At 37.0% G+C, this 17,569-nt stretch overlaps 1 protein-coding gene across 15 annotated transcripts in view; it reads left to right on the forward strand.

Moving 5' to 3' along the window:
* Window positions 1-17,569, forward strand: part of Dennd1a (DENN domain containing 1A) — a 518,837-nt gene that overhangs the window by 237,501 nt on the left and 263,767 nt on the right. For all 15 annotated transcript variants that reach the window (XM_087182787.1, XM_087182786.1, XM_013073588.3 and 12 more), the window contains one exon: window positions 2,957-3,010. In XM_087182787.1, coding sequence (XP_087038913.1) covers window positions 2,957-3,010 — 54 coding nt within the window. The remainder of the gene's footprint in view (window positions 1-2,956; window positions 3,011-17,569) is intronic.

Consider the following 17,569-nt stretch of genomic DNA (forward strand, 5'->3'; position numbering starts at 1 on the left):
ATGATAAAATTGAAAGCCATATTACTACCAGTAACTAATAACAGATCTACTGCTTTATTAAGTTTTAAATTTATACCAAATATGTATCTCTAATATTTAAAACAGTTCCACAAAATAGATACTAGCATTCTTATTTCATAGATAAACAGTTTAGAAAAGAAAAGGTACTTGCCCATGCCAATTCATATGGTAAAAAATGATAAGATCTGGGTTTTTCAACCCAAGGCTGGTTTCAAAACCATTTATTTTTCCATGATGCCCTGTGTTAAAAAGGAAAGAAGAAAGCTGGGCGTGGTGGCGCACGCCTGTAATCCCAGCACTCGGGAGGTTGAAGCAGGAGGATTACCATGAGTTTGAGGCCAGCCTGGGCTGTATAGGGAGACCCTGTCTCTAAAAACCAAAAAAAAAAAAGAAGAAGAGGAAAGAGGAAAGACGGGTAAAGGGAGGAAAGGAAGAAAGGAAAGAATTTATGGAGGTTTTTGCTTATTTTAATAGAGCATAGGAAGGAAAGAAACCTTGGGTACAAAAATTCCTGCAGGCAAGGAGGTTCTATCTAGAAAAGAACAAATGAGCTTTAGTTCTGCCCTAGATATCACTAAAGCTAAGCAATCCTGCCTTTGTCTCTGTCCCTTTTCCTAAGCAGCTTGATCCACTGCTTCAGTCTGTAATGACATCAGACAGGTAGCTGTGCAGGAGCCGACTGGGTCACCAGCTGCTGGGGAGGAAGGGCCACTCCTTCCCCGAATGGCTGCACAGACAGTCTGCTACCAGGCCTCAAGGACAAGCCAGCTTGGGCAGTAGGAACTGTTGAGGTGTGCAGCTGTTTCATGCTAGTGGTTTCTAGGAATTTTTCTAACCTCCCCTGGTCCCCAGCATTTCATGGCCAATGGAGCAAAACGGAATCTCAAAGGACAGCCCCGGGACTACTCAGTTTTGGAATTGTATTGGCTCACTATTTACAATCCATTGCATCTGTAAAGGCAGATTTTTTTCCCCTTTCTTCATTATGAATTCTCTCCAAATTGAAATCCCAAAATGTTGATAAAATGTCAGTCCTGGACTTGGAATCTTTAGTCATTCTATAAGAGAATATTTCCATGTATCTGATATATATGATTGAGAAAAATAGAAATGCAAGCTAGCAGGTGAGAGCAAATAATAATTTTATATTAAGATATCATTTATTAAATAGTAGGTACTGCATATATAAAATGTTTATTCTTCACAACTGTCTTGAAGGAGGCATTATAGTTCCCACTGACAGATTCTAAAACTGAGGTTCTATGTTATTAAGTGAAGTTACCTGAGTTTACATAGCTACCAAGCGGCCGACACTTAAGAGAATTTTCCCTCTCACTTTGTTAGACCCTTACTTGGTGACTCCATCACTGTGTGGACATCTGGTTCTGAATGTTTCCAGAAGCTCTGTTTTAGGAATGTGGTATGAAATTGGTATCTCATGGAGTCACATTTGAGCCTTGTGCTTTACTTTTCCTATTCTAATCCTCATTGTTAAATTAATTAGTTTCCTTGCTGTACCATCTACTATATTTCATAGGTAATATTTTGACATAGATACATAGATTTTGGAATAATACATTGCAGAAGGTTTTATTTTTTAAAAATATTTAAAATTTTTTTTTTACTTTTTAGTTTGTTATTTTAATTCAAATTCTGTTAGCTGTAATTTGCACATAAAAAGCATGGGTATCATCTGTTATAGCGGACAGGGCATAGTTCTCATTGTACAGACCTGGTTTCAGTCCTAGTTTTGCCACATATGAGCTCTGTGACCTTTGAATATTTTACCTCTCTGAATGTTAATTTATCCATTTGTAATATGGTGATATTACAATTTATTATGGAGATTAGAGATAATATTTATAAAGTGCTTGTTGTGAAGTTCCATAAATTTCTGTTGAATATCAGACAAATATCTCATACTATTATTGTTATTGTCATTGTTGCCGTTGTTTCTAGGGCCTTTCATTTTTGAAAGCCTGTACATTCATTCTTCTAGGGCCCTACTTATTTTGTGGTTATCCAGAAATAAGTTGTAGGGTAAGACTTCTTAAAATGACATCTAGGGGTCCAGGTTTGACCATGGCCTAAGTTGACGTCTCTGCACAAGACTTTTCCAGGCCTTGCATGATCCCCTCTTTAATTGGCCATCACCAGGCTTTTTCCAGTCCTGCTTGCCATTATCCTCAGAGTCTTTAACAGTGGCAAAAGAGGTGTTATCAGTCCAACCTCTTGACATTTAAACTCAAGGACACATGCGTGATACATACATGAAAATGCCTCTTTGAAAGTCTTTGAAGAGGCTGATTTTAGACTCCACCAAGTGTCCTGCTCCCTCCACTGGCAGTCCCACTGGAGGTTAGGCTTATTCCCAGAGTGTGCTTCCTGCAGGGGTTCCCCATTATTAAACATCTGTACTGCTCTCAATGCAGTGATCCTTCAACTGGAGGTGCCCTTAATATTACTTGGGCAGATTTTGGCCACAGTTTATAGGTGGATATAATCTCAGATGCTAAAAGAAAATGACAGCTCTGGTTGGCAAAGACCATCACTGAGGCGATTTAGTGCTGTTTGGTCCCTAGAGCCTACTTGCATTGTTGAACAATAAGTTGTAAAACCTACAGCTTTCATGTGTTCAGAAACCTGCAAGTATCATAAGGAAATTTAGCCTTGTAACCTCTTCAAGTTCCTCATTTATACTCCCTGAAGAAGTTCATCTCTCTTACAAAAAAACTTCATCTACCAAACTGATGATTTAATCCAGCTGGTTTAATCCAGCACTGTGCTAAGAAAACATTCCATGGATAATTTCCTGGCAACTCTGTTCTCTTACTCTGAGTAAGGAAGTATCTTCAAATCATTTATCTGAATTCTGAGTAATATGCTTGCTATACGTTCTTGTAAGAAATATACAGCTTGTACTTTTCTTTTCCAGCATTCTTACTTTACTGTGCCTGATACCAGAGAACTTCCCAGCATACCTGAGAATGTGAGTACTTGGGAAAGAAGTGTTAAATTTTTTTATTTTCTCTGTTCTCTACTTCTTTTTTAAAAAATAAAAGGATACATTTGAAAATATAATTATAAAAATCATAATTTTTAGACAGATTACAAAAAGAAAAAGAAAAATATAAAAGCAGAAAAACAAAACTACTGCAAAGTATAGAGATCATAAAGACAAGGAAAAGATGTTATTCTTATTTTTCAAAGGTAATCACCTATTAACATATTGATATCTCATTGCCATCTTTTTCAAATATGTTTTTACCTAGTTACATTTGCCTATTACATGAACATTTTTTCTATTTTCATTTACAAGAATCATTTTTGCTCACTGTATAATATTCCATTTCCTGTGTAGTTTAGGCATTTACTCACTGTTGTATACTTAGGGTCTTTTTCTCATTTCTACTATTGTAAATAAAATATTTCTATATAAAGAAGTACTTATTTTTTGTTGTTTTTGTTTTTTTGGTACTGGGGGTCAAACTCAGGTCCTTGCGCTTGCACAGCAGGCGGCAAAACCACTGAGCTGAATCCCCAGCCCAGTACTTAGTTATTTTTAAAAATTGTGGTAAAATATATGTAGCATAAAATTTACTGTCTTTAGTTTTAAGTGTGCAATTCAGTGGCTTTAAGAACAGTCATATTTTTGTGCAGTCAATCTCCAGAACTCTTTATCTTGCAAAACTGAAACTCTGTACCCAATGAACACCTCGCTATTCTCCTTCTTCACCAGTTGGTGGCAACCATCATTCTACTTCCTGTCTGAATTTACTGATGTTACATACCTCATCTAAGTGGAATAGTAAAATATTTGTCTTCTTGTGTCTATCTTATTTCACTTACTATAACGTCTTCAAAATTCATCCACACCGTAGTGTGTGTCAGAATATACTTCCTTATTAAGACTTAATGATATTCTCTTATGTATGTATACTCACATTTTGCTTATTTATTCATCCATCAATAGACCCTTGGATTGTTTCCACCTTCTGGTTATTGTTGTGCAGCTTTGAACTTTGGAGTACAATTATCTGAGTTTCCACTTTCAATTCTTTTGGTATATATTTAATTTTCTTTTTAAAGTACTAGAATAAACTGTGTGGTTTTTTGTAACTGCTATAGATTCACAGAAAGAAAATTTTTCTAAGTTTATTATGGCAGAAAGATTAGAAATGTCAAGTAATTAAATGTAATTAATGAAGTTAGGCTGTAGCTTTGTGATCAGCTAACAGTCTTAATAAGTTGGGATTATCAAGAATATCCATAAAATTTATTATCTATATGATGAAACTGTGGTAGCAAATGTTGCTTCACTTATATTTGACATTAAGTAATAAAAAAATTCAACCAGAGTTCCCATTGCAACAGCAACAGCTAATGTTCCATTACTTGTCAAATGATGTACTCAGTGCTTTGCCTGTGTTTTCTTATTTACCTCTCTTAACAAGCTTAGGTGGTAACTACCATAATTATTCTTATTTTATATCAGAAACAGAAGCCCTGAGAATTTAAGATATTCAAAGACCTGCAACAAAGAAGTGGTAGAATCAGAATTCAAATGCAGGCTGATTTTCAAGTCTTGAGTACTATACTTTGAGCACATGATTTTTAGCTTTCATTTCTCAAAAATTCCATTGAAATGATAAAAGACATATAAAATTAAGGAGAAACAATGGTCCCGTTATGGCAGAGGAAGTCACTATGAACTAGAAAATTGGGGAATTTCTTAAGTATTTCTGAGCAATCACCAATGCTTAGCAGTCCGTTCAGTATAGACAGTGGAGGAACTCAAAAAGAACTGGGAAAGAAAATCTTGAAAGAAGACAGAAACAGAGGCAAAAGATTATTAAAAGACCAAACAGCTAAAGGCTATTAAAGCATAATTTTCAAATGTCATGGAACTTTTATAAAAATTTATCATACACTATTTTCTAAAAATTTCAAAATAGAATATACATTAAACACTGAAGGTCACTATCTTTTATTAAAGTGAAATAAAACTAGAAATCAATAAATTAAAGGTTCAAAAACAACCATCTGCGGGCCTGGGGATTTAGCTCCGTGGTTCCGCCGCCTGCCTTGCAAGTGCAAGTTTCCGAGTTCAATCCCCGGTACCAAAAAAACAAAAAAACAAAACAAAACAAAAAACCCATCTACTTAAAATGCCAACTGGATCATAGAGATTAAGATATTAAAGTTGGATATTGATTAGAAATTAATAACAACGAGAGCACTGAAGAACAAATACCCAAGGAATATGGTCAAAAATCACAAATTGATAGCTTTGAATTCCCTTTCCTCCACTCCTTATATTGGAATTGAACCCAAGGGCTTCACACTGAGCTACATCCTCAGCTCCTTTTTAGTTTTTATTTTATTTTATTGATCAGTTGATTGAGACAGAGTCTTACTAAGTTGCCCAGGCTGGGCTCAACCTTGTAGTTATTTTGCCTCTCTCTGCCTCTGCCTCCTAGGGTGCTACGATTACAGGTATGTGCCAGCAACCCCAGCTTTTTAAATGCTTTTGTAAAAGTAATGAACTTGAGTTTTAATTTAAGAAGCTTAGAAAAAGAGCCAAATGTAGTGGCACACACGTGTAATCCCAGCTCTGAGAAGCTGAGGCAGAAGGATAGCAAGTTCAGGACCAGCTTGGGCAATTTAGCAAGATGCTGTCTCAAAATCAAAAATAAAAAAGGGATAGGGATATAGCTCAGTGCAAAGACATTGGATTCAATTTTAAACTCCAGCAACACCAAATAAACCAAGCAAAAGAAACTAGAAAAAGAATAGCAGTTGGGCCGGGGATTTAGCTCAGTGGTTTTGCCGCCTGCTGCGCAAGCACAAGGACCCGAGCTCGATCCCTGTTACCAAAAATAAAATAAAATAAAATGAAGAATAGCAATAAAAAAACAAAACTAGAAAAAGGAATTGTAATTTTCCTTATTAGTAAATATTATTAAAGTAAAATTGAAAATCAAAACTTACTAAAAACTATTTTTGAAAAGAAAATAATGTTAAATTTATTTAATAAACTTGAAAATTGTGAACAGACAAAATTTTCTAGGAAAATATAAATGACTGAAGGCGACCTAAGATGTAGATAATATAAATACAGAATAATAACTTGGAAAGGCTAGTAAAATTCTGTTGCCATTTCCATCCTTGCCTCGACAGACATAGCAGGGTTTGTGGGTACATAGATGTGTCCAGGAAACAGATAATTATTACTTAAATAGTTCCAATTCATAGAAAACATATATGTATGTATGTGTGCATGATACAAAAAACAAATGGAAAGCCTTCACCATTTCAGGGAAGGTCGTGTTCTGAGTTTTACCATCCTTCGTCTTTATGATAATAGTAGTTTCCAATCTGTGCTGCTGGGAGCCCTGAAGATACTTTGGGGCCCCAGGAAGGCCTGAGGCCTGTTTTATTTAGAGCAGGTGAATTCCCACTGTTTGTGTTGCAGTTTAGGTAATGTTTTGTTTGAGACAAAATGGTTCCTTGATTTTCTTTAAAGTTTAGGAGTGACATATTTTTTAAAACATGTAATTGGCAATCATATCAAATACATTCATCTGCTTTTTATCATAACAATGTATTATGAATATTTGTGTAAAACTTCACAAAAATCTTTATTGGGTAAAATTAATACTGAAGTGCATGTTAAAAAAAAAGCAAGAAAAGCCCCCGTTATCACCATCCCTTCCTTGATCCCCTTCTCCCTTCAGAGTTTGATGAGCGCCCCTCCAGACCTTTCTGCGTGAGTTTACACACTATATGTGTGAGTTGTGCACACTTTTTAAACATAAATGTGATATTATTCATATTGTTATGCACTTTTTGGTTTAATGTATTCTAAAACCTGTTTACATCTACTCTGTTTTACCTTATTTAGTGTTGTTGTGTTTTGTTTTGTTTCATTTTGGTGCAGTTTGGGATCAAACCTAGAGCTTCACACTTGCTGGGCAGACACTCTACCACTGAGCTACATCCCCATCACTAACAATATTTTTATTGAAAGATACCTTTATTCTTATTAAAGTGTGATGTATATTAATGGCATGGAAAGTCATATAGTACCACATAGTATTTGATGAAAACCAGCAATTTCCACATTCTCTGTACAGTACCTCTCACTTCCCATATTTCTCATAGTGACTTCTAATACTTTTTAGTATTTCTGTATGTTCTGATTATTATTATTCATTTTTTTCCTGCTTGATATATCATCTATTGATTTTCTGAATGGAAAATGTAAGTTCAAGTTTTTATCACCTCTGATTTCCTTCTATAGAAACACACATGCACACACAATACTTTCTTTCATTTGCCTATTTCTCCTCTCCCATTTTTCCTCTAATTTTCAGAAACATTTTACATTAAGTCAGTAATTTATGTTTACATTTTAATGAACATACGGAAGCAGGTACATTATGGATACATTTCCTTTCTTGTGTAACTTTTTGTCCTGCAAGACTTCTTGAATTTTATGTCTTCTTTTTCCTTGATTTTATTCCCTTAGTTTGGTGAAACATTCTTCAGTAATTTCCAGAGAAAGTATTGTATTGGAGGCAACATTTTTAGAACTCGGAAAGGCTGAAAATGATTTATTCTACTCCTGATAGCTTGGTTCCATATGGAATTCTAGATTGGAAATTTCTCTTCCTTCAGAATTTTGAAGGTGATATTCACTGATTTCTAGCTTTACAATGCAATTTAGAAGTCTTAGTTGTTCTAATTCCTGTTATTACTATTTTTTGATCCATTATCTTCTTGTATCCTAAAATTGCACAATAATGTGCAGTTCATTTTCATCCATTGCAGTGGGCCCTCTCTTATCCTATTCAGTCTAGAAACTGTGATTGATTCTTTGAAGCTTAGAAATTTTTTCACATTATTTCTTTGAACAAATTCTTCATTTCTCTTTTTTTCTATGGTTGGATATGTATCTCCTGTATTGACCCTCTAATTTTCTTATTCTTTCTCTTATTTTCCATGTTTCCTAAAAAGTCTTCTCTGTATGTCTTAAATCTTTCCATTCTTTTGAGCTTCTTGTTTTGGCTATCATATGGCCAATACTTTTCCTCATTTGGAAGGCTCTTATTCCTAGATTTAAAAAATTTTTCTTCTCCCCATATCTCCTCTTCCTGCCCCTCCTCTTCCAACTCCTCTTCTTTTATTTTCTCCTTCCCTTTCTCCTACTTTTTGTTCTTCTTCTTGCTGTGTTGTTTTTTATTTTGAGACAGGATCCAAAGTTACTCAGGCTGGGCTTGAACTTGAGACTGTACTCTGGGAGGCTGAGGTATAAAGATCCCAAGTTCAAGCCCAGCCTGAGTAACTTTGGATCCTCTCTCAAAATAAAAAAATAACAGAGCTGGGGATGTGCCTCAGTGTGAAGGTGTCTTGGGTTCAATCCCTAGTACCACCACCACCACCCCCGCCCCCATAGCTGACCAGAAGCTCTGTGCTCATGCGTGGAGCTTGGTACCTGGTGAGCTTTATTATAGAGGATGGATCAGAATTTTATTTCTTTGCTTTTTCTTTTTTTAAATTTGTATTTATTTGTTGGTTGTTGTGCTGGGGATTGAACCCAGAACCTCATGCATGATAGGCAAAGCATCCTACCACTGAGTCACACCACTTTCTCTTTTTATTTTTTGAGACAAGGTCTTGCTAAGTGCCCAGGCTGGCCTATAACTTGTGGTCCTGCTGCCTCAGGCTTCCAAGTAGCTGAGCTTACTGAAATGCACCACCACAACCTGCTAGTATCTGAATTTCTAACATTTGGAACTAGTGTGGCAATTTCGGGGGTAGGGCACTCCCAGAATCTTTTCCTTTTGATTGACCAGTGTCCTCTTGCCCAGGCAATAGAGGCTTTACTACCAGTGTTCAGGAAGTTGAATGGGGATGGTGGGTTACGAGGTATCAACATTTTGTTTAGTTACCTTCATTTAATCAGTTTGTTTTTGCAGTACTGGAAATTGAACCCAGGGCCTTCCCACTGAGTTATGCCAGCCACCTGCCTCCTTTTTTTTTTTTTACATTTTGAGATAGGGATAGGGTCTGGCTAAGTTGCCCAGTTGGGTTTGAGTTTGCCATCCTCCTGCCTCAGCCTCCCAGAGTGCTGGGATTACAGGTATGTGCCCAGCCAATCCCCCATTTTTGATTTAATGCTTTAATGCTCATCTTCAGCTGTACTTCATGTCCCCAGGCCTTTCTGGGTCATTTCCTTGAGACAGTAAAAACTTATTCCTCTGGAAAGGTGCATCAGGGCAGCTGAGTGAGCGGAGAGGAGGAGAATCTTGGCATTGAATTCCTATTTTTATTGCACACTTCAAAGGTTCTGAGTGTCTCCATTTCTGAGCCTTTTTGGAATTCTTTGGTGTAAGTTGACCTTCCTGTTTATTGCCCTATTTCCTCACCTCAACCTTAGCTTGCAGCTGTTCTTTTTCAGCCTCTGTGGGCACTCTGATTTCCACTTGGGTCAGGTGATGTGTTGTTGCATGTGATTGTCTTCCACACTGTAGGATGTTTAGCAGCATCGCTGGGCTCTGCTCATTCACTATATGATAGTAGCACAACCCTCCCCAGCTGTGACAACCACAAGTGTCTCCAAGGCATTCCCAACTGGGAAACAAATAGCACCAGGTCAAGAATCATTTCTTTTGTTGTTGTTGTTGTTAAATTCTTTTATTGGTACATTTTAAGTGTACAACACAATTACATTTCTCATTGGGAAGAACCATTTCTTTAATAACATCTTTTTTGCCTTCTAAAAATTTGACATCTCTCTTCCATTATTGTCTCTTCTCCTCTTCTTTGAGATTATGCCTGTTTTTATGATTTTTTCTTTTCTGGGAGGATTGTACCTGGAGAGAGAAAAAAAATGGATGTTCAGTCTACCATATTTTTCTGTGTTTTAACTATGCTTTTCTGATTAGTTGATATTTAGATTGTTTCTCATGTTCTTCTGAGATAAATGTTATGTTAAAAATTACTGCTTAGGAGGAAGCTCCCCACTGCCATCCCAGGCTCCTAGGGCAGAGAAGGTGAGCTGGTCCCAGCACCCAGAAAGAAGCTCCCCCGCTGCCATCCCAGGCTCCTAGGGCAGAGAAGGTGAGCCATGCAGGCACCAGAAGCACCCCCCCCCGCACCCCCCATGGAAATGACAAGACACGTGAACAAGCCTCAAAAACAGACTTCCAGATCACCTACAGCAACCCCAAAGGGAAACGAGATGGAACAATCTGATACTCAACCACCTGGACTCTCTGAACTGGCAACAAAAGAGGATCTGGGAAAAATGAAATCAGTAATAATTACTCAGATAACAGCAAAGATTGTGCCCATGGTACAAGACATGATTAATAAATCTAGAGAGGACACAGATAAAAAAAATAGAGGATCTGAGGAACATGATGGAATCCCAACATAGGAAACAAATGGAATCCATAAAACAGATACAAACAGATTTCCAGGAGATTAAAAACTTCATCGAAAATCTGCACAGCAGAATGAACCAATGTGAGGATAGAATTTCACATATAGAAGATAAGATTGTAATTAGTGAAGAGGAAAAGAAAAATTGCTTTAAAATTGTAAGGGCACATGAGAAATCAATCCAGCAGCTGCTAGACGATGCAAAGAAGAATAACATAAGACTGATTGGAGTCAATGAAGAAACAGGAGAGAGTGCAGATGACATAAAAAGCTGTTAACAGAAGTGATGGCAGAAAACTTCCCAAGGAGAGGAAAAGAGCTTGACATACAGATAAGTGAGGCATATAGGACTCCCGCTAGCCTTAATCAAAAAAAATCTACACATAGGCATATAATAGTTAGGATTCCAGAAATCCAACAGAAGTACAAAATTCTACAAGCAGTGAGAGAAAAGAAACAAATCACATACAAAGGAAAGCCCATCAGAATCGCAGCAGACTTCTCAATGCAAACCCTCAAGGCAAGAAGAGCTTGGAGTGATGTATTTCAAGCCCTAAAGGAAAACAGCCTCCAACCCAGATTGATGTACCCTGCAAAACTATCTTTCAAAATTGATGGAGAAATAAGATACTTTCATGATAAAGAGCACCTCAGGAACTTCATGAATACCAAACCGGCACTCCAAAACATTTTAGACAATACCCTAGGAAAAGACAATGAGGATCACAACTCCAGGAAGCTCAGCAGAATGAATCCATTGGGCATGACAAATTAAAAGCAAAGGGGGAGAATCTAACGAAAAGGAAAAGTCATGACAAGGCTTTTAAAACTTTGAACTTCATCTCCCTAATGAGTGTATAATTCAATCTTGTTATTATACTGATTAGTATTTTTCTGATTCTAGAGTTGCACACCATTCCTTGTGCTATATTGGCTATTTATCATCTTCTTATGTCTATATTTTAATTGGGTTGTCTATTAATGAGCTCTAAGAATTCTTTATATATTCTGGTCATAGGTTATATGTATGGTAAATATGGTTTGTTTAAGGACTACTTTTCATTTTAATGATGTCATTTAAAGTTCTAAATTTTGATGGAATCTCATTTATCAATTTTTTTCTTTTATACATCATGGTTTTTGTATGCTAGGTAGTTCTTGCCTACCCTGAATTCATAAATATTTTCCCTTATAATTTCTTCTTAAAGTTTTATACTTTTAGGCTTTCTTATTTAGGTTCCTAGATCCCTTCAAGTTATTTTCATGTATGGAAATAAAGGGTTGAGGTTAATTTTTTATATATGGATACCAGGTATTCTAGTTCCGTTTGCTGAAAACACTATCTCTTCCTCGGCTCTTGAATTGAGTTTATATTCTATAAAATGCTAATGTTAAATAATCTTTCAAAACTCAGTGGATCATATATGTGTGGTTCTATTTCTAGATTCTCTGTTTTATTCAAATGATCTATATGTCTTTTCTTATACCAACACTGCCTTGATTATTGTAGCTTTAGAAGAAGTCTTAAAATTAGGTATTAAACGTCTTCTCACACTTTTTTTTTTTTGGTTTTGTTTTGTTTTGTTTTACTTTTCTAGGTCCATTGTACTACTACATAACTTTTAAATTTCAATATCCAATTCTTCATTTATAGCAAGTATACAGACCTGAATTTTTATATATACCTTGTGTTTTCTAATCCTGCTAAATTCAAATACAAGTTCTAGGGGCTCCTAGAGATTTCTTAGTATTTTCTCTGTAGATGATCATTTCATCTGCATATAAAGATTTTGCTTCTACCTTGCCAATCCTATCCTAATTATGTCATTTTATTGCCAGACTATTTTGGTGGGGACTAGGTTTCAAAGTTTAATGGACAGATAAAGAGTAAGCATATCTGCCCTTCTTCCCCACCTTAAGGAGAAAGCATTGTGTCTTCTCCATTTATATAAGGTGTTCTCGCTGGAAGTATGGAGTACATGTCTTTAATCTGTTGAGAAGGTTCTGTTCTACTTCTAGGCTCCTGATAGCTTTTACCATGAACAGCTGTAGAATTTAGTCCAATATTTTTTCTCCAACTAGTGACAGGATCATATGGCTTTTTCCTTTCCTCTGTTAAAATGATGACTTTTGGGGGTGGATCTTCCAATGCTGAACCAACACTGCCATCCCTATAACAAAACCACTTTCTACATCCTGCTAGATCTGACTTCCAATAGTTTGTTTTGTTAAACAAATTTCTATCTATGTTCATACTTTTTTCTTCTATTATCTTTATCCAGTTTTAGGATTAGCACAATGTTGATTTCCTAAAATGAGGGGAGAAGCATTCCTTCTTTTTTCTGCTTTAATTGTTTGATATAATTTATCAGTTAAAATATTTATGAGCCTGCTGTTGTCATATAGGTAGGTTTTCAAGCTAGGAATATACTTTCTTTAATTGGTGCTATTCAAATTTTATATTTCCTCCAGAGTTAGTATCATTAATTTGTCTTCCGAGGTACTTCTTAGAAGTTGTCAAATTTATTTCAAAACAGATTTTTGAAATATGCTTTCTGTATCCTTTTAAATTCTGTAAAATCTGTGGTAATGTCTCCTAGATCTTAATATTGTAATTTAAAAACTGTATAACTAATATTGTGTAACAGGAAGAAAAGGTCTAAACGAGCAGGGGAAGTGGGGAGGGGTAGGGGAAAGGAAAAAAGGGAAAAGAAAAAATAGGAGAAAAGGGAAAAAATGGAAACAAAGTCTTTGGAAATAGGGAAGGGTGGAGGGGGTGAAGGGAAGGCAAGGGAAGGGGAAAAAAAAAAGAACCAAGATACTCATGTAATGGTACAAGATCCCAATGATGAATCTAACTATTTTATACCTAAAGTGGACCAATAAAGTTAATGGGGAAAAATAAATAAATAAATAAAAAATAAGCATAATAAATATGAAAAGCAATTTAAAAAGTTTAATCTCATTGACAGTCCAAGGGATGAAAAAAAAATTACTGCTTAGTTTATATTCACCTTTTTATTTTTTAAGGACTATTTAAAGTACCAGAAAGCTCTGATCATTTCTTAATTTTTTACACACAATTATTGAGTTTAGAAAGATTTTTTTAAAAACCATCTTAATGGCCCCACCTCCAATCTCTATCTGCACTATATGCCACCTTCCCTGCCCCCACCATTTAAAAAAATTTACATTCCTTCTGCCGGTTTTGCCACTAAAGAACCAATTCCCTGTGTATGACCCATTGTCCCCTAAATCCTCGTTTGCAAACCAGTAAAAGGCTGACCTTGTTTGTTTCTAAGCAGAATAGTAATACCAATCTGCCACACTCCTAACATACACCATTCCGTTTTAATCCCTATAGCTACACTGTGAGAGGTAGACATGAGCCCCATTTTACGTATACAGAACCCAGAGCTCACAGACCTCTGAGGTTGCTCGCCCAAAGACTGCTCATCAGTGGGGTGTAGCGACCCAGGTTTGGAAAGTTTTGGTTTGATTATACCCTCCAGCTCCCTAGAGTTGACTTGTGATATTCAGGGGGAAAAAAGAAAAAGAAATTATTTTCTTTTTTATACCTAAAATACAAAATGAAGCAGAAAAGCTTTCCCTCTAAGGAGAATCTGAACTTTTGTAAGACCAATTTGTTTGATTTTTGACATAGAATCACTATTGAGCTGTAGCCCTGTTGAAATTTTCATTTTAATCTCATGGTGATTTTTCAAGGATTAATTTAAAATGACTAAATTGCTGCATTGCAAATTGGAACAAGCAATAACCATGGGGTTGTTAATGCGATATAGTCTGCTGTCGTGGAAAGAACATGAGGTTTGGAGACAGGCAGACATGGGGCTTCTCCAGTCTGGGGCCTTGGGCTACCTATTCTCTTGGAACCCCAGTGTCCTTATCTTAAGGAAAATATGAAGGGCAAATAAAGTATTACATGTAAAGTTCCAAGGATGTTGTCTGGTGCCGCAGAGTGCTGCTTTCTTTTTCTCCTTTCCTCAGCTTTCAGAGAATTCTAGTCCAGACCTCTCTTGGAGTCTGAGTGTGGCTGAGGGATAGGGAACACAACTCCTTGGGGCTTCTTTTTTCCAGGCATTTTCTGACATTCCTGGCTGGGAAGATCAGGGCCTTCCCTTTTATGGGGTGTATGTTACATGGAGCTCTTAACAGGCCCCACTGACATCAGAATTTCTGAACCCTGGAACTGGTGCTTCAGATGGAGCTTAGTGCACACAATTAGTGAGTGTCTCCTCTAAGGGACACATTGAATTTGGGGGAATAGGCAATGGAAAGGATACACTGACTTTAGGACATGGAAATTAACACTCTGTCACTGGATAGTCATTTTCTTTCAGACAGCATCAGAAAAGGGTTAATGTAAGAGAAGGGAAGGAGGTGGCATCTACTGAATGCCCACTGCAGATCAGATCAGGCATTTTGTGTCATTTCATGAAACTTTTACCAGTCTTATGGTATGGTTGTTAGACCAGTTCTGAAAGGGCAGGAAGCCCATGAAGTAACTTGTCCAACCACTAAAGGTTAAACCAATATTCACACCTGGGTCTATCTGATCCAAGCATGGAGATGCATTGAGTTTGGTGCTCTGTCTCCATGGTACCCTGTACCCACTGAAGAACTCATTCACCATAATGTAAGATGTCTAATTGTGTGAATATTTGGTTAATATCTGCTCCCCTTCCATAAGAGCAGAAATCAGTATTTTTTTAAATCTCCACATTCCCGTAAGTAGCACTGTACCTTGAACTTCGTAGTTGCCCAAAATAAAATTATATGAAATTAACAGCTGATTGACTGAATTAACAAACCAGCCAACCCCAAGAGAGGGAAAAAGAACAGTTCCTTCCAGTTGCCTTTTAGGCCAATTTGTGTATAAGACATTAATGAAAAGCAAATGTGGAAAATTAATCCTTTCCACTTTGAGATCCCTGTTGAAGTTAATTCTCATTATTCCTACAATTTCTTTGTAAAACTATTTTTTTCTTTTTACTGAAAAACTATCACTATGTAATTACTCATCAGGGTTTTCCCTTTCTATCAAGATAACACATGTAGAAGTGAATTTTATGTAGTCAGTAATTAAATGAGCATAAATCTTTATACACTTAAAACAGTTGACCTGCATTTAAAAAGAGAGGCACAGATCATGAACGTATACATAGCAATAATTACATTGTAAACTGGACATGTAAGGGATTTTTATTTTAGTGCCCAGGTTTTGAAGTTTACTTTTGATTAATGGATAATCATATAGGCCTTCATTTGGAATATTAAACAAACCTGTCTTAATTATCTGGTCAGTGTCATACCAAGTGGTTAATGATGCAAAGAAAGCATTTAGAATGGACAGTTACATATGACATTGCCCAGGCTCCATGTTGTCAAAAGATGCACCATGATATAGAAAAGATTTATGAAGTCATCTTGACTTTAAAAAATAAACAAAGTTGAGATGGTAGTAGAAGACCTATTATCAAGTACTGAGATTATAGAGGGGTCCATTGTTGCTCTTAAGAGTTGTCAGGTAATTGTTTATTCTAATGGTCTTTACATTCACAAGAGGGATAAAAGCTGACCTGGGGTTACTCTGCTTTCTTTCTTGTAATATACTTGTCTGCTTTGATTGCTTGTGTGAGTTTGTGGGATTCTTCTCAGGCAGATTATTTTAGAAGTCAAATTTATAATTCACTTTAAGAGTCCCACACTACCAAAGTAATGTAAATTTTTCTTTAAAAAAAAAAAAGCAGTTGAGGTTTTTTTTTTTTTGGTTCTGGGAATTGAACTTGGGTCCTTGCGCTTGCGCAGCAGGTGGTGAAACCACTGAGCTAAATCCCCGGCCCCTGCAGTTGAGGTTTTAAAACTTCTATATTATAAAAGGAGATAATGGGGAGCCTGAGGCAGGATTGCTTAAGCCCAGGAGTTCAAGGCCAGCCTGGGCAATATAGTGAGACCTTAGCCCTTAAATTTTTTATATATATGTATATGTGTATGTATGTGTGTGTGTGTGTGTGTGTGTGTGTGTGTGTGTGTGTGTGTGTGTGAATGAGCAGGTTATTTCAGGACCTAACACTAATTGGAAAAAACAAGCTTCTGGCCTAGGAAGCCTCCTCTAGACCCAGTGCAACAAGTCTTTATGCTCTGTGCTGTAGATGAAGTAGAGAGTTACAAAGACTAGTAAAATGACAGACAGTGGGGCAGACTAGCATCTGCTCTGAAGGCTCTAAGGAGTACCCAGCTTAGAGTCGGTTCTTTGGTTTGAGGATTATCTCATTTCCCTAAGGTACTGAACCTGAGAAGCTTTCTCTCTAAGCCGTACTATATCCCCTCCTATCCCCAACACATTCCAATTCCTGTCACCCCCACCCCGACTTGCTTCATAACCTCAGGCAAAAATCACAGTGTGCATGAGCCCCCCAGCCACCTGGATGGCCCAGGAGCCAGCAGGGGTAGCTAGAAGGGAGAAGGCATTATAAGGCCTCTCCTGGGGTACTGGCATTTTGCCAGGTGCCATTTTCCTTTGTTTGGATTGAGAGTCACAGAGGGTTAGTGCTGGAAAAGATCTTCACCAACGTTTCTTTGTAGAGATAGAAATGGAAACCTAGAGTCTTAAGGAGCTTTGCAGCCTGTCCCTTTCTGAAACTCACCTTCCAGGCTGATCTGCTCAGAGCCCTCCTTAGATCTGAGTCCTGTCTGGACAGGATAGTGGTCAGCTTCCTAGCCCTGGTGTCCAACCCAGCATAATAAATGCCAGGTGATGCTGGGGGTGTTGGTGCACACCTGTAATCTCAGCACTCGGGAGCTTGAGGCAGGAGGATCACTCTGAGTTTGAGTCCAGCCTGGGCTATATAGTGAGTCCAAGGCTAGCCTGAAGTACACAGTGAGATCCTGTTTCAGAAAATGAAATAATTGCCAGGTGGACAGCCAAATTCTCTGCATGTAATTGAGATAATGTTTGAACTCCATGTGTAGGAAAGGAATATTCTTAAGCCCTAAAACATACTGGTACTAAGAAAACCAAGACTTTCTGAGCACAGAAACTGGGAAACTGTCTTCTGAGCAAAGATTTCCTTTCCTC

Source organism: Heterocephalus glaber, unplaced genomic scaffold (genome assembly GCF_053883595.1).
Source record: "Heterocephalus glaber isolate CG9 unplaced genomic scaffold, H.glaber_assembly_v1.0 deba00001479, whole genome shotgun sequence".
Taxonomy (NCBI): Eukaryota; Metazoa; Chordata; class Mammalia; order Rodentia; family Bathyergidae; genus Heterocephalus; species Heterocephalus glaber.